We start from the raw sequence: 20689 nt of genomic DNA on the forward strand, positions 1-20689 counted from the left end.
CTGGGACAGTGGCGCGGCTGCCCCTCTGTTGGTCTTCCTTGGTCTCTTGTGTTCTGGGGGCCTCTGGATGTCTGGAGTTTTGATCTCCTCCATACCCGCTTCACACCCTGGAGGACAGGGCTGTGGCTCCCCACACTCCCTAGCAGATCATTACATGGAGAAACCTTTGGAATGCAAGCATGCTGATCCACACAGGTATGCACACATGGGTATTCACAGAAGCGGACTAAAGCTTTCTTGGCTGCTGCCTCAAAGCACACTGTGCGCTGTCTATCTTGCGTGCTGCACAATATCGTTTATTACTTAGTAAATACTGATATCTATGACTAGCTAGTTTATTGTGATGGTGCTTTGTTTTCTCTATTATTATGTTGCTCTTTGTTGTTTGCTGTCTCCTCTGTTTGTTTTTGTTTGTTTGTTTGTTTGTTTTTTTTTCTCCATACAGGTGACCCAGGAGTTTTTTTTTTTTTTTTTTGTCTCTCTTTCCCCCCCTTCTCACCGTCTCTTCTCCCCTTTGGTTTTCTTTCTTTCTCTCCCCCTCTCTCTCATTCATTCCCCCTGTCCTATTTATTTAAAAAAAAAAAAAATGACAAAGGATGAACTGAAGTTCTGCCATCACGTAATGTCGCATACTGCTGTTTCTGATGTCATTTAAAAAAAAAAAAAAAAAAAAAGGAAATCAGGATTGGAAACTCACGTAAGGATCCACACAGGCGAGAAGCCATATTTTTGCATCACCTGTGGGAAAAGATTTAATAAGAAATCCGGATTTGAAAGTCACGTGAGAATCCACACAGGCGAGAAGCCGTATTTCTGTAGCACATGTGGGAAAAGATTTGGTAAGAAATCAGGACTAGAAACTCATTTGAGAATCCACACCGGTGAGAAAGCGTATTCTTGCAACGTCTGTAGGAAAGAGTTTAGAGACTTGTCGACTATGAAAAGTCACAGAAGGATCCACACAGGTGAGAAACCATATATTTGTAGCTCCTGTGGGGAAAGATTCAGTTGGAAATCAGGACTGAATTTTCATCTAAGGATCCACCTGAGTGACAAACCAAATCACTGCAGCACCCGAGGTAGAAAATGACCTCATGCTCCAAGTCACGGTACATTTCCTGTCCACAGCAGTGAAGGGCACTCTATGTTGTTTGTTCCAGCCCTGACTTTATGTTTCTCTAAGCTTGATATTTTTTTATTGGTCTTTAAAGGTGACACAAATATTTATTGAACATGGATGCTCTTTTAATATTTACCACAGAAACTTGTATTTCTTCTTCAGTATAGAAGAAAACAAACATGAAAATGAGTTTTTCATCACTTGTTCCTTGTAACAACCATGGTGTGATTCCTTTTTATCAGCCAATAAATAAGTTTTAATACACAGGACTAAAGATTTAAAAAAGTTCAAGACAAGTATACAATTTTTATTTAAATATGTTTTCTTTGTGATTTATGTTAATGAAGGTTATACTTCAGTATGGCTTTGACCTGGTTGTCCTGGTTCTTCTTAGCAACATGTTGCAAGATTTGATTAAAAATGTTTGTGACTTATTTTGTGTATTGTGTAATCCCTGCTAAATAAAAGCAGTTAAATGTGCTATATTGGCTCATGATAAGTGTTTATATCATTTTGCCTAAATGCAAGTAAACTCAATGTTTGCCAACTCTGTGTGTGCAGTTTGCTTCATAAGTACAGTAACAGAACTTGAACTACATGGAGCCTATTTTGATTACATCATTACAGATGTAGATATTATTCATAGTTCATATTTCACAGTGTGCTGCAATCTTCTCCACAGACCTGCATTGCTCTCTGTTCAGACCCGTCATCTTCAAGATGTCCACTAGATGTCGTCAGAGTTCCCCCACTTTCCTCATCTATTGTGTTGCCATTACCTGAGCCTGCTTAAAACCTACAGTCCTTTACATATGGGTTCATTCAGGGTCATGTTTAGTGGGCAGGTTTAGTGCGATGAAGGAAACTCGTTTTCTTTAACTTTACCTCTGAGTAAGTAACTGGAGTAACAGACTCACTGATTCCTCCCCACCTGCTGGACATGAACCAGCTGACTGACACTTGTTTTCATTTTCTCATTCATAAAGTTGCTACCAGTTCAATTCATTTATATTTATATATAGTGCCAAAAAACAACAGTTGCCTCAAGGTGCTTTATATTGTAAGGTAAAGAATGTAAAAACCTCCACAATTGAACAAGCTGAAAAGAGCAAATGCTTGGCAGCAGTGGCAGAAACAGGCTGTCTGTCGTAATCACTGTAAAACACTAATCACTGGTCAGTCATTTGTTGTGTTGCAATCGGTTACACTGAGGGAAAAAATTTCACAACTGGATCTCGGAGATAATGTGAATATTTGTGAAAATATGTGAAGATGAGGCTGAAATAACTCTGAGACTCTAAAACATGATGAAATGCTTACATATTGAAATGTGTGTAGTAACATGACCTACAGCTTGTTTAAGAACTCGTGATTTTTTTCCCCTGTTGGCATAAGGTGAAATCCTGCATAAAGGAGGTGACCTTTGCTCCCTGACTCAGACGTGATAAACATGACCCAAATCATTCACGTTGGTGCCAAATAATGTTTTGTTAAAGTTTAACAAGCTTTCCCAGCCTGAAACTGCCAGACAAACAAATCACCTGTTGGAGATGCTGGTTTAGCTCCCTGGGTAAAGTGGGTGACCCAGATGCTAAAGCCCAGCTATGACTCCTGCCTGAGGACTTTTAGTCTTGGTTTGCATCCAACTTTTCTGCCACAATAGTTCAATTTTCTTAATAAAACACCAAATTACAACAAGTTACCTCGAGGCAGTTTATATTGAAGGCACTTTATTTGAAGGTAAAGATCCGACAATAATACAGAGAAACAACAGGTAGAAGCAATGGAAGATTGAAAATAACGGTTGTCATTACTTTTCATTCAGTCATAAGATACAGAAACACCATCTGTTGTGTGTAAAGATGAACAGTAGGGGTAGGGTGATTTTCACCAGATCAAAGCCATGGATTCACAATTATGGTTTGGTGCTGTTGAGTACCTGGATAGAAAATGCACATGTGGAATGGTAGAAAGTGTTCAGCATGCTTTGATGATCTGCTTCAACTATGCTGGGGTGAGCATTACAGACTGCTTCTTAAATGTAATAACCAAATTGCATCAATGGGGAACTATAAATTCTACATTTGGATTTCTGATTATTATTTCTGGCTGATTTTCATTAGATCGACCTGAGTAGGGCAGCGACAGATGTGTGCGGTCCAGAAGAAGAAGAAGAAGAAAGAGGAGAGCAGAAATGATGACATTCTAGGCTCGCTTTTCACCTTTGATGTACTCTTAGCAGGAAGACTTTGGTTTGGTGATGTGTTAGAGATAATTTAGTGGTTGAAGCTACTGTGGACTGACCAGATCTGCCATCAGCTCAGAGTGCTGGATATCACCGCAAACCTGAGACAAAGTCATACAGAACAGGTGTGTAAAACTGTGATGGTGTCAGTGAAATAACACTGACTCATGCAGGACTCTGATAAAAACTCAGCTTGTGGGCTAACAGACTAAAATCAAAGAATGCTTCTCTTTTTCTCTTTTGTTAAAAACGTTGAACATCCAGTGAGACACAGAGTAAAGTGACTTTCCGAGATTGTTTCTTCTTCTACAGATTCAGATAAATGATGTCATTTTGAGCCAGAAAGAACATTTCCATCATAAAGTAGGAGACTTTTATATTTTTTATTTATTTATCTGGTAAAAAGTCTCATTGACTTTGAAATGATCTGGCCAAGACCAGAAGCTCCAGTTTTTTCTGTTTGCAGCAGAGCAAAAAGGACAGAGAGCAAGGGACGAGAGAAGACACGAGACAAAGACATGAACGGGACCAAATACTAACCAAGACAACCTAAACAACAAATACTGAATAAATTCAAGAGCGTAAGCCCTTGAATTCTGATTTAATAAAGTAAATCAGAATACTTTATTAATCCTGAAGGATTAATAAAGTATTCTGATTCTGATAACTAGGAAACATAAGATACACAGAGAACAGAATAATGATTAAACAAGACTCAAAAAACCACAAACACAAAACACTGGGTCAACGACCCAGGTACCCTAACAGCCGAGGGAAAAGATGACCTCCTATTCACATCAGTATGGTATATTTTACTCCCATATCACTACTCAAAGATCATATTTTATTGTTGTAGGTTGTGGAGGTGACACACACACAAGCTGTAGTTCAACAATGACTTCATTCCTCTATTGACCTATAAAGAGGTCTTGTTACATAAGATTAAAGCTGGAAACTGACACACATAAGCCCAAACACATTGTGTTATTGTGGACGTTGAAGTCACTGCATGTGTTTTTCATGAAGATTAAACTTTCCTGTGCTGTTGGTTCTTTGTTTAATTCTGTTGATTCTTACTTTTTTGTTCCTAAAGTTTAAACTAAACTCTTGTTGGATACCAGGTGTTCATTTAATAAAGCTGCAGGTTCAAACTTCTAACTGCATGAAAATGTAATGTGTAATGTCATGTGTTTCTAAGTACCATCATTGATTTTGGTCATCAAATCAGCCATTACTCATTTAATTTGATGTAAATTTCCCCTAATTTGCATATTCAGATTCAGTATTCAGTACCACATGTGAAAGTGACCCAGATCAGATTTGAAAATATTGGATTTGTGCCGTTCACACTGTCGTAGCATGATCGGATATAGGGTCGCATAGGGTCAAAAAAATCGGATTTAATGCGCTTTCGCCTGCAGTGTGAATGTAGCCTTAGTTAGTTCTTAGAGTTTGGTTTCTGTGTTCCCCTCTATTTAGTGTCTGTACCGTGTCTCTGTGCATTTCCTGTTTTATTGTGAAGGTCCATGTCTTATGTTAGTGTGTTCTGTTCACATTTCCCCTGTCTCGTGTAGTCAATTAGGATCAGCTGTGTCTTTGCCATTCCATGTCTCCCCCTGTGTGTATTTATACTATGTGTCCTCGTGTGCTCCTCGCCGGTTCATCTGTGTTTTTTCCTGCATCATTCTGTGTCGTCTCCCTGCATCTCCATTTTAGGTTTCAGTTCTGTGTTGTGTTAGTTTTTTCCAGTTTAGGTTTCACCTCCTGCTGGCCTCCTTCGCCCGTTCCTAGATGCCCCTGGTCTCATATTGCACTGGACTTCATCACTGGTCTCCCACCATCCTCAGGTAACAGTTATTCTGACCATCATCGATCGGTTCTCCAAAGCTGTGCATTTCATTGCTCTGCCTAAGGGGATTAGGTGCAAGAGTTGTTAAAATGTATAATTAAATAATAGATGTGTTACACCCCGGCCTAGGCAACCGGCATGCAACGTATGAAAATAGAAATAAGAAAAAAAACACACGAGAAAAAAACTAAAGCTCTCCACCAAAATCCCAAAACGAAGGTGTCTCAAACGAAAATATTAACAAACCCATTCACAGCTATTTACAACAGACTATTTACAACAAAACACCAAACTATTTACAACACGGGGGGAGATCGCGACCATGACATACTGAAACAAGGCTTAAATACATAGAAGGAGCAATCAGGGAATGGACCACAGGAGGGAAACACAGCTGGGGCAAATTAGAACTGACGAGACAGGGAAAATGTAAACTGAACACACTAAGATAACACAGACTTTCAAAGTAAAGCAGGAAATACATAAGTCACGCCAAAACAAAACGCCTAAAACAATACACTGCCAACACCGAACCGTAACAGATGAATTCAATAGCAAACTGTGCCTCGTTCTCAGATGGACAGCAAGTGGAATGTGATAGATGAGATGAGGAGATGGAAGGAAGAAGAGAGGCAAAGAGTGATTCACAGGCAGAGCTTAGTTTATTTCCCAGTTTTGTTGCCTTATGGTTCCAAGCGCCGTGACCAATCTTTGCGTTTTATTATTATCTCATAACACTTGTTTAATCAGCTACCCTCTCTCCTGTGGACTGTTTAATCTCTACAGTCTCAGATCAACACAGCCCTGCCCTCCAGCACTATCAGCAGCAAGAGCAGAAGTGTGGCCAGAGGGGTCTTCAGAGGCTCTACAGGACTGCTTCAATACTACAGACTGGAACATGTTTAAGCAGGCTGCCACCTATAACAACACCACTGACCTCCAGGAGTACGCAGAGACTGTTACTGCCTACATCAACAAGTGTATTGAGGATGTAACAGTCACGAAAACCATAACTGTCCGGGCCAATCAAAAACCATGGATGACAGGAGAGGTCTACAGGCTGCTGAAAGCTCGGAATGTTGCCTTCAGAGTTGGAGACGAGGCAAGCCTGAGGACAGCTAGGGCCAACCTTTCCCGTGGCATCAGAGAGGCTAAGAGACAGTACTCCAGGAAAATATCTCATCACTTCAAAGACAGCAGAGACTCACGGAGCCTGTGGCGGGGCATTCAGACCATCACAGATTACAAGCCCCCACCACAGACCTGTGATAGCACTATCCCCCTGCTGAACGAGCTGAACACTTTCTTTGCTCGCTTTGAAGTCCAAAACAGCACCACTGCACAGAAGACCCCACCCCCTCCTGGTGACCAGGTGATGACTCTGTCACCGGACAGCGTGAGGAGATCCCTCAGCAGGATCAATGCACATAAAGCTCCGGGTCCTGACAACATTCCTGGTCGTGCACTGAGAGACTGTGCAGTGGAACTCACTGATGTCTTCACAGACATCTTCAACATATCACTCATCCAGGCTGTCGTCCCCACATGTTTTAAAGCCACCACAATCATTCCGGTTCCAAAAAAGTCATCTCCCTCCTGCTTTAATGACTACCGTCCTGTTGCACTTACTCCCATCCTGATGAAGTGCTTCGAACGACTAGTCATGCAACACATCAAGACTGTCCTGCCCCCCTCCCTGGATCCCTTCCAGTTTGCCTATCGGCCCAACCGCTCAACCGATGATGCCATCTCCACTGCACTCCACTCGGCACTCACACACCTGGACAAAAATGACTCATATGTTCGAATGCTGTTCATAGATTTCAGTTCAGCATTCAACACCATAATCCCCCAACAGCTCATTCAAAAACTGGTCCAGCTGGGGCTCAACACCTCACTGTGCAACTGGCTGTTGGATTTCCTCACCGGAAGACCTCAAGCAGTACGGGTTGGCAGTAATACATCCAGCACCATCATTTTAAACACGGGGGCCCCGCAGGGATGTGTGCTGAGCCCCCTCCTCTTCACTCTGCTGACCCATGACTGCACCCCATCATACAGCTCCAACCTCTTCATCAAGTTTGCGGACGACACAACGGTGGTGGGTCTCATTAGCAACAGGGATGAGACCGACTACAGAAGTGAGGTGAGACGCCTGGCCACGTGGTGTGCTGACAACAATCTCTCTCTGAATGTGGAGAAGACGAAGGAGATTGTTGTGGACTTCAGGAGAATGCACACCCAACATGCTCCTCTGACCATTGACGGAGCGTCTGTGGAGAGAGTGAGCAGCACCAAGTTCTTGGGTGTGCACATCACAGAGGATCTCTCCTGGACGTACAACACCACAGCACTGGCCAAGAAATCACAGCAGCGTCTCTTCTTTCTCCGCAAACTAAGAAGAGCAGGAGCACCAGCCCCCATCATGTACACTTTCTACAGAGGCACCATCGAGAGCATCCTGTCGAGCTGCATCACTGTGTGGTTTGGAGCCTGCAATGCGTCCTGTCATAGAACCCTCCAACGCATAGTGAGAGCTGCAGAGAGGATCATTGGTGTCTCTCTCCCCTCCCTCCAGGACATTTACAGCACCCGTCTCACTAAAAAAGCCCTTTGCATAGCGGCTGATCCCACACACCCAATGCAAAGCTTCTTCAAGCTGCTGCCGTCGGGGAGGAGACTGCGGAGTCTCCAGGCCAGGACCAGCAGGCTGAAGGACAGCTTCATCCATCAGGCTGTCAGGAAGCTTAACTCCCTCCCGATTCTGCCCCCTCTCCCCTCTCTCCTCCACGGTCTCACTGAACTCTGTCACACACACACAAACACACACACTCTCTGACTCACTCACTGGCCTGCACCAGTTACCAGTCACTTTGTGGAGCATTGGACTGCCATTACCTCATAAGACTTTGTTGTTACACTTTCTCTTACCGTACACTACTAAATCTCCATTTGCACTATTTGCCTATTTGCACTACTCTGCCTGGTTTACACTCAATGTCACTTACCCATTATATTGTATATTATATAGCTTTCTTGTTATATGTAAAATTGTATTTATTTAAATTTTTACTTTTTAATTATTTTACTTGCATTTTTTAATCACTTTTATATTTAAATATATTTAAATGTTCATTTGCTATTTATCTAGGGAGTGAAGAGTAACGCAATTTCTATTCTCCGTATGTCCTGTACATGTGGCAGAATCGACAAATAAAGTTGACTTTGACTTTGACTTTGAGAAGCAACCCCCCAAACAGCAACATTGTACCCATCAGGTAAAAAATGGGCTACGTTTGCTTTGCATTGTGCCCACCTGATGACAGTGATGTAGTGTGATGTGATTCCATATTAGATTCTTGATGAATGTGGGTTGTTGTTCTTCAGCCTGCTTCTATGTGCCCTTTTTAACTGTGAGCACCCGCCCCTTTAAACATCTCTGCACTGCCCTGACTAAATGTATATATAAACTGTCTCTATGGTTTACAGTCTGAGTCTGACAAGCTGTCAGCTGTTCATTTCTGCTATTTGAATTGTTAAAAGAAACAAACTATTCATTTAGCAGATTAACAAAAAGAATAGAGAGGCATCCAGTTATTGACATTTATATTATTTAGTTAAAGGTTTGAACAGAAAAACAATTAAACACAGAGCCTCTTCCTGCTTTCTGGAATGTTTCACAGCATGAAAACCCTTCCTCTTCTTCCTGCTCTCTAGCTCAGCACCTCCTGTCTGTCCATATCGTTCTGTGTTCCCTCCCCTTTAGATCTACATTATGAAGATGGGTGTAACCAACATGTGTTAGAGCTGGCAGGCCCCATTCACAGCAGCAACACATGTTGTTCAGATCAGAGGTCAGACCAGTTTCTATAATAAGGAAGTGAAACTTACACAGTCACTGACACTGAGAGGAGAAATGGCGCAGAAAGGAGTTCAGCTAGACCGAGAAACCTTCTCTTGTTCGATCTGTTTGGATCTACTGAAGAATCCGGTGACTCTTCCCTGTGGACACAGCTACTGCATGAACTGTATTGAAAGCTTCTGGGATGAAGAGGAAAAGAAGAAAATCTACAGCTGCCCTCAGTGCAGACAGACTTTCACAGCGAGGCCTGTCCTGGTGAAAAACACCATGTTAGCAGTTTTAGTGGAGGAGCTGAAGAAGACTGGACTCCAAGCTGCTCCTGCTGATCACTGCTATGCTGGACCTGAAGATGTGGCCTGTGATGTCTGCACTGGAAGAAAAATGAAAGCCTTCAAGTCCTGTTTATTCTGTCTGGCATCTTACTGTGAGAAACACCTTCAGCCTCATTATGATTCACCTACATTCAAGAAACACAAGCTGGTGGAGCCCTCCAAGAAGCTCCAGGAGAAGATCTGCTCTCGTCATGATGAGGTGATGAAGATGTTCTGCCGTACTGATCAGCAGAGTATCTGTTATCTCTGCTCTGTGGATGAACATAAAGGCCACGACACAGTCTCAGCTGCAGCAGAAAGGACTGAGAGGCAGAGAGAGCTGGAGGTGAGTCGACAAAACATCCAGCAGAGAATCCAGGACAGAGAGAAAGATGTGAAGCTGCTTCAACAGGAGGTGGAGGCCATCAATCAGTCTGCTGATCAAACAGTGGAGCACAGTGAGAAGATCTTCACTGAGCTGATCCATCTCATCCAGAAAAGAAGCTCTGATGTGAAGCAGCAGATCAGATCCCAGCAGGAAACTGAAGTGAGTCGAGTCAAAGAGCTTCAGGAGAAGCTGGAGCAGGAGATCACTGAGCTGAAGAGGAAAGATGCTGAGCTGAAGCAGCTCTCACACACAGAGGATCACATCCAGTTTCTACACAACTACCCCTCACTGTCAGCACTCAGTGAGTCTACAGACTCATCCAGCATCAATATCCGTCCTCTGAGCTACTTTGAGGATGTGACAGCAGCTGTGTCAGAGGTCAGAGATAAACTACAGGACATTCTGAGAGAGGAATGGACAAACATCTCACTGACAGTCACTGAAGTGGATGTTTCACTGTCACAACCAGAGCCAAAGACCAGAGCTGGATTCTTAAAATATTCATGTGAAATCACACTGGATCCAAACACAGTAAACACACAGCTGTTATTATCAGAGGGGAACAGAAAAGCAACATTAATGAAACAACAACAGTCTTATTCTGATCATCCAGACAGATTCACTGTATGGTATCAGGTCCTGAGTAGAGAGAGTCTGACTGGACGTTGTTACTGGGAGGTGGAGTGGAGAGGGGGAGGAGGTCGAGTAGCAGTCGCATACAAGAATATCAGCAGAAAAGGAGGGAGTGAATGTGGATTTGGATATAATGACAAATCTTGGTCATTAGATTGTAACAACAACAGTTTTACATTTTCGTACAACAACATTGAAACTCCTGTCTCAGGTCCTCGTTCCTCCAGAGTAGGAGTGTACCTGGATCACAGAGCAGGTATTTTGTCCTTCTACAGCGTCTCTGAAACCATGACTCTCATCCACAGAGTCCAGACCACATTCACTCAGCCGCTCTATGCTGGACTTTGGGTTGGAGCCACTGCTGAGTTGATTAAAGTGAAATAGACTGAAGTCTTTCATATTGTTGTAAGTTTAAATCTGTATTTTAGTTCCCTTTTAGTTTCTCTCCATCATTATTGTGGTATTTATGTGCTGCACATAAATCAGATGTCAGTCAAACATTATGGGCAGTACCTCGACATCTTCAACATGTTGTCTTGATGTTTTTACGTTTTATAGGTGGAGCTCTTTCCTGTGTCTGTTCAGCCATGGAGACTATCAATGCTTATGGATATTTTTATTTGAAAAATTTCTCCACATGACAACATAAACTTCTCTATCTTCTAAATGTTTACTGAATATTTTTCTTAGGTATTTGTATGTTGTTGTTTCTCTTCACTGATCTTAACAGAGAAGTCTACAGACCTTCCTTTATCACACAGATTTTATTCTCATTTGTACATTTATAAAGAAAACAATTAATTACAGAGCAATAAGAAATTTTAAGAAAGTGCACTATATCATAATTTATAGTAAAGTGTATTAAAGCATCGTTAGTTAGTCACTTATTTAGTTTGGAGCTGTATCATCTGACACTGTAGAAACATTTCCTCCAGCTTCAGCACAGAATGTTAAAAACAGAACTATTAATGAGAACAAACAGTAGGAACACAGTATCAGCAAACATCATGGCTTAAAATGGAGAGTAAAAATCTAAAAAGAAATAAACAAATTAGTAAAAAGGATTTCCTGTTGACATGTTATTGGTCCTATCTTGTCTGCAGCACCTCCAGGATGCTTCTTATATGTTTCTGGTTATTTTTGCACCAATTTTAGTTTTTGTCAGTAGGAAGTTCAAGTTCAACTCAGTGTGTTTGTTTGTTTTTTTCAAACTGATGCCTGACCTTGAACACCAAACATCTGTCAATAAAGCAATGATATAAAATGCTTATATTAGTACTGAAAAACTGCATATCCACTTTACAAATATAAATAATGATATAAATCCACAGCTGAACTGGAGGAGCAGCTGATCTAGTTCACTCATGTGTTTCTGGACTAAGAGTTGGAGCAAATACCTTATGATTCAGTGATGTTTGTTTTTGTTCAATATTTTGTAGATCCAAGAGTGAGTTTGACTCATGATGATGATGTTCCGAATGAAACAAAGTTGGTCACAAATTCTTCAAAGCTGTTTATTAAGAATATATTCACTTGGACTCATGAGACAGGCTTGTGATCCAAGGGAGCCATCAACTGGACAATTACTGACATGACAACAAAAAAGCTAAGTACAGAGGGGGGAACAGAGGTGAAAATACTTGCTTTAAAGGATTGTAATGTTTCCTTTTAAAATAAGTCTCTAAGGTCAGACAAAGGGACAGAAACTCATAGCTTTCTACCAGCCCAATGACAAAACTATAAGTTGTTTTTTAACATCTACTTTTTCATCTATTTGGCAGTCACAGTGAAAAGTATAAACATTGGCACGCTTTGTCTTGTGATTCTGCTGTTCGTAAAAAATGACCATGCGCAAAGTACCAGACTTTAAGGCTTTGACTTGATGCCAATGGCCTGAGGAGGACAGTATTACCCTTGGACATGTGTAGTCTGCCGTCTACTCAATAGAAGAAGAAGAAGCGCGGAAATGGCACAACTGTCTTCAGTTTCTGGGAGAGTTTAACAATGAGAGACTGATGATGCAGAAGAAATCTCCGTGGTTAAAAACATTAAAAACAGTCGTCCAGGATGATGAGATCCGCCACTGGCTCAGACTGCTGTATATCAGCCGGAGACCCGAGATGAAGTCACGCAGCAGCAGGGACGTGCAGAGGGGGGAGGGGGCGGAGGGTGCTTGAGCACCCGCCCCTTTCCTCCAGGATGCCTCAAGTGCCCCTTTCTTGTGTTTTTTTTTTTTTTTTTTTTAAATGTGTATCTGCGTATGGAGTCCTGCCTTTGCCCCTCAACAATAAAATGTAACTATTAATCTCAATTTTGCTAAATAAAAGGATCTGGCTTGCATCAGTCACATGACTACCATTAACCAATGGTTGCCCTTGAGAACAGAGCGCGCTCGTTAAGAGCCAGGTACGAGCTCGCAAAGTGCACGCGCATTTTCTGCAAGCTAGGTGGTGCGGAGCTGGAGGAGGCAAATTAATTGGAAGGTGCTGACTGCAACAAAACAGTAAGTAGGGTGTACAGCTCACATTATAGTCTATAGCAACAAATAAATTGAAATAAATGAGCGTGCTGTTTGTGCAACAGCGCGACAAACATTACATGTCCTTTTATTAACTGCATAAGTAGTGGTGGTCATTAACTGCTAGCTAACTGGGTAAGGGTGTTACAAGGGGGTCTGTAGCTCTGTCCACAGTCTTAGGGAACATGTTTTGTTTTAAAGTAAGTTACAGGACTTTTCCCTTCTTTTCTGGAGGGGTTTTATTTCACTAAAAACGATGTAATATGGATATCCACATAATTATGGATTATTATATTTATGATATTCACCCCCCCCCCCCCCCCCACACACACACACACACACACTTGTTTTTGAAGAAAATATATTAAGTAACAGATGATATTAGGTTTATATTTCAAATGAGATAAAATGCTGATTTTAGAGTAGTAAAATTATTGTATCTCTACAGTTTGAACATTTAATAAGCACAGCATGTGTGTGTTTTATGTGTATAGATTTCTAAAAATGATTACTAATAATATAACAAATATTCCAGAAATGCCTCGTAAGGAGAGGAGGAAGAAACAGCTACAAAAGGAGCTGTGTGAGGCTGCTAAAGGCAGTGGATCCCTCACCAGCTGGATTAAAAAGAGCACAGGTAACAATAACACATGTACCAGTTGTTGCATTGTAGAGGTATTCAAGGATAAAAACAGTAATTAAAGCAGTTGCAATGTTTTGGTTCTATAACATTTTCTATCATTACTTTATCACGGACTAGGTGCAAAAGTTGTTAAGTGTAGATAATTAAATAATAGATTGTTGTTCTCAGATAAACAGCAAGTGGAGGGTGATAGTTCAGATGAGGAGATGGAAGGAGGAAGTGAGGCAAAGACTGAGTCACAGGCAGAGCCTAGAGATAATGTAGAGGAAAGGACAAGCCAGGAGAAAGAGCCTGGAGTGAGAAAGTCAGAGAGTGAGTCAGAGGCCAGAGAGGAGGAGAGTGAAGCTAGTGAAGCCATAGAGAGGACATTCTCAAACCTACTTGGACTTGCACACCCAACTGATCCTGCCCATGTCCTACAATTCCACATACAGTATGATGAGGCCTTTATTCAAATGTGTGATAATATTGGACCCTGCCAACCAGTACTGTCATCATATCCAAAGAATGAAGAGGGACGATCATTTCAAAAGAAGTGGTATGAGAAAAATCCATGGCTAGAGTATTCTCCAAGTGCTGATGCCATGTTTTGTTTCAGCTGCCGTCTTTTCTTAAATGATGAAAAGTACACAAGTCGCAAAACCTGGAAAACGGAAGGGTTCAGTCGGTGGAGAAGGGCTTTAGAAAGGATTAAAGAGCACAGTGCATCAGAGTCTCACATGTGTGGTATGGTGAGGTGGAACTCATTTAAAAAAAAAACCTTGGAGGCAGCTTTTGAAGTAGCTGACCAAGTGTCACAAGCTGCAAAAGATAAAGAAAGAGAGAGAAACAGAGAAATTTTGTCTCGTTTCATAGACATCACTCTTTACTTGGCAAGACAGGGTATGCCTTTCAGGGGAGATGATGAGACCTTGTCAAGCCAAAATCGAGGAAATTTCTTGGAGTTAGTTGAGTTGTTCAGCAAGTATGACAGTGTAATTAAATTACACATTGATGCCATAAAAGAGCGACAGGGACCTGGAAAAAGACCTCTCGTCTTGCTCCTCTCAAACAGAAGTCAGAACGACATAATTAAAGCTTTGGCCACATCAGTAAGACGTGTCATCCAAGCAGAAATTCAAGAATGTGAAACCTTTTGTGTCATGATGGATGAAACCACAGATGTGTCGCACACAGAGCAGGTTTCCTTTGTTGTCAGATATGTGCACAACATGGAAATCAAGGAGCGCTTCCTTCAGGTGTGTAATGTGGAGTCAACAACTGGAGATGCTCTTGAAAAGCTACTAATCGCTCTACTGAAAGAAAATAATCTGAAGATTGACAACATCCGGGTTCAAGGTTATGATGGGGCTGCAAACATGAGCGGGCGCTTTAAAGGACTTCAGTCAAGAATACAAAAAAAAATCCAAAGGCCTTATATGTCCACTGTCAGGCACACTGCCTTAATCTGGTTTTAGTAGAGAGCGCAAAGTCAAACATGTGTTTTGTCAGCTTTTTCAACCTAATCGAAAAGCTTTACACTTTTGTGGCAAATTCATCTAAACGACACTCTGCATTTATTAAAATGCAGGAGAAGTTGTACCCCGAGCAGTGCCCACTGGAGCTGCAGAAGCTGTCAGACACTAGGTGGGCCTGCAGAGAAGCTGCCCTCAAGACAATGAGGAAGATCCTCCCAGCTGTCATGCAGTTTCTGGAGGAAATACTACAGCAAGATCCTCCAGACTCTTCAGCAGGTGATGCAAAGATCCTTCTCAAAAGCATCAATTTTGAATTCATCCTGTGTCTGGAGATCACCTGTCCCATCTTCCAAGTGACTGCTACTGCATCTGATGCATTGCAGAAGACAGATATTGACCTGGCTGCAGCATACAAGATTGTTGATGGTGTTTTGCAGAGCCTGGACCACATCAGAACAGAGGAAGAGTTTGAGAAAATTTATGAACAGGCTAGAGAGAAGGCTGCATCAGTGGGCCTGGACCCCCCATCTGAGGTCCCTGGACAAGCTCGGAGGAGGAAATTGCCAGCAAAGTTTAAGTTTGCTGCCACAACAGCTACTGCTGATGACCATGCTTTCACAACTCCCCAAGAATACTACCGTGTTAAAGTGTTCTATGTTTTTGTTGACACAATGACACAGGAGCTTCTGAGACGCTTTAAAGGAGGAGATAATTCCACATGGGAAATCTTGAATGCCTTACATACCCTGACAGTCCCAGAGAACTGGAAAATAATCTCAACAGAGGCACACCAAGCTGTGAAGAAACTCTGCCAGTTCTATGACATTGAGGAGGAAGACAAATTACAGACAGAACTTAAGGTCTTTCATGCTTCATACTCGTGCCCCCCACCAGTCAGTGTGGCATCCATTCTTTCAGTGGTCAAAGAAAACAATGCACACCTGATCTTCCCCAACATGACTGAGCTGCTGAAGACATATGGAACACTCCCAGTGTCCACAGCAACTGTTGAGCGTTCTTTCTCAAAACTAAAACTAGTTAAAAACAAAATTCGTAACCTTTGCTCAGAGGAGAGGTTGTCAGACCTTCTTTTATTGGCAGTTGAAAAGGATGTTCCAGTCAGCCACAGTGAGGTCATTGACATTTTTCGGGACATGGCAAACAGAAAGTTATTGTTATAATTTGGGACAGGACATGAAGAGCATCTTATTCCTTCCTGCTCTTTCCAAAACATACCCTGTGTTGTTTTTGTTTTCTGATTAACACAATGTTTGATTCATCCTCCTATTGGTTTATTTTTTTACTGTTGTATTTTAATATTTGAAAGAAAGAAAGAAAGAAAGAAGATTTTACAGTTCTACAATCTAATCCCTCCCATGTAAAGTTGATGCTGTGATGTTTAAAAGGTGCTAACAGGACACCAACACTGTATGTATAGATTTTTTTTAATACATTCTCACACTACCATGACCCCTGTCTTTTGTACTACTAATGTCCTGGTTTCAGTTTATTTCCCAGTTTTTAAAATCTGTTGCCTTATGGTTCCAAGCGCTGTCACCAATCTTTTTACATTTTATTTTTTATCTCAAAGCACTTGTTTAATCAGCTACCTATGGCTTTTTTAATATGTACAGTCTCAAAACAACACAGCCCTGCCCTCCAGCACTATCAGCAGCAGGAACAGCAGTAATCCCTCAACAGCAACATTGTACGCCATCAGGTAAAACAAAGGCCACATTTGCTTTGCATTGTCCACACCTGATGACAGTCATATAGAACGATGCAATTCCATATTAGATTCATCATGAATGTGAGTTGTCGTTATTCAGCCTGTTCTATCTGCCCCTTTTTTAACTTTGAGCACCCGCCCATTTAAACCTCTCTGCACGTCCCTGCGTAGCAGGTATGTAAAACTGTGATGTTCTCAATGAACTAACACAGGAACGATCTGAGCTCAGTCTGTAAGCTAACAGGCTAAAATCAGAGAGCAGCTAATCAAACAAGTGCGTCCGTTTTTTTTAAAGGTCAACTTTTAACAATAGACTTTCATGAGACACATCAAAACCAAACAGGGAGGGAAAGCTTCGGTTTTCTGCACTGTGCCACAGTTCGCTGTCTGCTTCGGTTCACGACGCCTCACTCCGGGGCTACAGACAGTTCTCTGCCGCCTGTGGTGCTCCTCACCTCCGTCTGCACCCACAGACTTCCCGAGGTGGAGGCAGGCCGGCAGGGACTTTGAGAGATGGGCTTTACTTTTAAAAATACCCCTTAATCAGGGTCTAACTCACTAAAAGATGGCCACATGTCTCTCTCCAACTTAATCTCTTTCTTTTAAGTAATTGTTTTTCATTGAAATGAAATGAATTGTTCAATAAAATGATTACATTTATAATTGAATTAAAGTTAAATGAATCAAGGTGATTTTGACTTTGCTAGTTAACAGGAAGAGAAACAAACTTACACAGGATAAAATGAAATTTGGAGCCAGCAGAAAAAGTCAGATCACAGACAAACAGAAACATTCCTCTTTGGCTAAAATAAAATGCAGATTATTGCTCATCTGCAGTTTTAATCATGGTGAATAATTTATGATTCAGCCAAGTAAGATTCTTCTGTGTGGAGGTTTTTCCCCTGTCAAAAGGCATTGACCATTACCTTCATCTAAACATGGAATTTAAGTCATGTAGTTGCCGTTGTTTGTTTTTAAAGAGGTCATAATATTTTTGTGATGGTAGAAATTTATCTTCAAAGTAATAGTTATAAAGTGAATTAATAAGACTTTCCAACAAAGAGAGGGAGTCACATGGTGCTTCTGAAACATTTGTACAAACCTCTCTCACATATGTGAGCAACATGCTCACAGTGTACAGCCCTGCTGACTGAGGCTGCACCTTTACCTGTCTAATCTTTTTCTTTTTACTTTGTTCCTCAAGTCCCACATCAACATGAAGTGTAAGGAGGAGGAAGATCTGGCTGGCCAGCAGGTCTGGAAGCAGGAGAGGAACTTCAATCTGGACCAGGAGGACACAGATCCCCCACAGATCAAAGAGGAACAGGAGGAACTCTGCATCAGTCAAGAGGGAGAACAGCTTGTAGTGAAACACGAGGATGAAGGCATCGTCGTCTGGAGCGGGGAAGAGCGGCTCAGACAGCTGCATAACATCTGGAAACCTGAGAAAGATTTACAGACCAGCGGTAAAACTGTAATGGCTTTTCTGAAGTGTTAACATTAATATTAAACCTACAGTTTGTATCAGTCAGATCTATTTAATGTGTATTCGTGAAAACATGACAGGGAGTTTTAAATGGACTGGTTCTTATATAGCGCTTTTCTACTCAATCTTGAGCACTCAAAGCGCTTTACAAAACTTGTGCATTCACCCACTCACTCCCATTCGCACAAGCACATTTTTCTTAGTGCTTTCTACCAACATTCAGACACACATTCCACAGATCAAAGAGCAACTTGAGGCAACTTGGAGTTAGTATCTTGCCCAAGGATATTTGAAATGCAGACTAGGTGAAGCCGGGAATCGAACCGATCAGTAGATGATCTGCTCTACCGCCTGAGCTACAGCCACCCCCAATAGTGAAGATTATTTTGAAAAATATCGAGATGTAGATCAGTTTCGAGATCAACTCCAAAATAGATCATCAGTCAGTCAGTAATAAGTGAGTTCTTTTTTGTTTGAAAGGTTTTTTTTACTCTTAATGTTGCTGAAAAATGTCAGAACTCAAGTTCTCATTTGCATCAGAGTGCACAAATAACTTCATTTTTACACACTTTTAATTTCACCTGCAAATGTGAGCAACATGCCCTCATTACAGACTTTAACTAAAACTTTATCTTCTCAGAAGTGTTTTTCTATAATTACATTTTTTTTATTGTTCGTTTAGACCTCCACCAGCAAACTGCCTGTAAGGAGGAGGAGTTTGTCGCCAATCAGCAGGAGAGGAACTCAAGTCTGGACCAGGAGGACCCAGATCCTCCACAGATTAAAGAGGAACAGGAGGAACTCTGCACCAGTCAGGAGCTGGAGGAGATTGTACTGAAGCAGGAGATCAATAGTTTTATGGTGACTTCTAGTTTTGAGGAAAGTGACCTCAGTGAATCAGAACCAAACGATGACCAGCTCCTTGCTCTTAACTTTCCTGAACCAGAGCTTGAGGAACAGGAAGAAAACCAGCATGTGGACTCGGGATCAACTAGAAATGCGGAGCTGAAGAAAAGGAGACGTCACAAAAACCGAACAGATAAGTCTCGGAGTGAAACTGATACAAGTAAAAAATCTGTAAGCTGTGACACTTGTGGAAAAACTTTTCAGTGTAAATCCAACCTGACGAGACACATGAGAGTTCACACAAGTGAGAAGCCACATTCTTGTAGCACCTGTGGGAAAAGATTCATTTGGAAATCAGGATTGGAAACTCACGTAAGGATCCACACAGGCGAGAAGCCATATTTTTGCATCACCTGTGGGAAAAGATTTAATAAGAAATCCGGATTTGAAAGTCACGTGAGAATCCACACAGGCGAGAAGCCGTATTTCTGTAGCACATGTGGGAAAAGATTTGGTAAGAAATCAGGACTAGAAACTCATTTGAGAATCCACACCGGTGAGAAAGCGTATTCTTGCAACGTCTGTAGGAAAGAGTTTAGAGACTTGTCGACTATGAAAAGTCACAGAAGGATCCACACAGGTGAGAAACCATATATTTGTAGCTCCTGTGGGGAAAGATTCAGTTGGAAATCAGGACTGAATTTTCATCTAAGGATCCACCTGAGTGACAAACCAAATCACTGCAGCACCCGAGGTAGAAAATGACCTCATGCTCCAAGTCACGGTACATTTCCTGTCCACAGCAGTGAAGGGCACTCTATGTTGTTTGTTCCAGCCCTGACTTTATGTTTCTCTAAGCTTGATATTTTTTTTATTGGTCTTTAAAGGTGACACAAATATTTATTGAACATGGATGCTCTTTTAATATTTACCACAGAAACTTGTATTTCTTCTTCAGTATAGAAGAAAACAAACATGAAAATGAGTTTTTCATCACTTGTTCCTTGTAACAACCATGATGTGATTCCTTTTTATCAGCCAATAAATAAGTTTTAATACACAGGACTAAAGATTTAAAAAAGTTCAAGACAAGTATACAATTTTTATTTAAATATGTTTTCTTTGTGATTTATGTTAATGAAGGTTATACTTCAGTATGGCTTTGACCTGGTTGTCCTGGTTCTTCTTAGCAACATGTTGCAAGATTTGATTAAAATGTTTGTGACTAATTTTGTGTATTGTGTAATCCCTGCTAAATAAAAGCAGTTAAATGTGCTATATTGGCTCATGATAAGTGTTTATATCATTTTGCCTAAATGCAAGTAAACTCAATGTTTGCCAACTCTGTGTGTGCAGTTTGCTTCATAAGTACAGTAACGGAACTTGAACTACATGGAGCCTATTTTGATTACATCATTACAGATGTAGATATTATTCATAGTTCATATTTCACAGTGTGCTGCAATCTTCTCCACAGACCTGCATTGCTCTCTGTTCAGACCCGTCATCTTCAAGATGTCCACTAGATGTCGTCAGAGTTCCCCCACTTTCCTCATCTATTGTGTTGCCATTACCTGAGCCTGCTTAAAACCTACAGTCCTT

The 20689-nt window shown here is 41.3% G+C and overlaps 2 protein-coding genes across 2 annotated transcripts; both read left to right on the forward strand.

Moving 5' to 3' along the window:
- Window positions 1-9001: 9001 nt before the first annotated feature.
- LOC113010225 (tripartite motif-containing protein 16-like) lies at window positions 9002-11908 on the forward strand. The gene has a single exon (XM_080292663.1). It carries the CDS (start codon window positions 9131-9133, stop codon window positions 10790-10792), a length of 1662 nt encoding a protein of 553 aa, XP_080148789.1. The 5' UTR covers window positions 9002-9130; the 3' UTR covers window positions 10793-11908.
- A 1555-nt stretch (window positions 11909-13463) lies between these two features.
- On the forward strand, window positions 13464-20429 carry LOC113010286 (uncharacterized). Its single transcript, XM_080293015.1, has 5 exons — window positions 13464-13563; window positions 13738-13865; window positions 15140-15919; window positions 17960-18221; window positions 18924-20429. The coding sequence occupies exons 1-5, from the start codon at window positions 13464-13466 to the stop codon at window positions 19850-19852; spliced, it is 2199 nt and encodes a 732-aa protein (XP_080149141.1). The 3' UTR covers window positions 19853-20429.
- The last annotated feature ends 260 nt before the right edge of the window (window positions 20430-20689 follow it).

This window comes from Astatotilapia calliptera, chromosome 18, assembly GCF_964374335.1.
Source record: "Astatotilapia calliptera chromosome 18, fAstCal68.1, whole genome shotgun sequence".
Taxonomy (NCBI): domain Eukaryota; kingdom Metazoa; phylum Chordata; class Actinopteri; order Cichliformes; family Cichlidae; genus Astatotilapia; species Astatotilapia calliptera.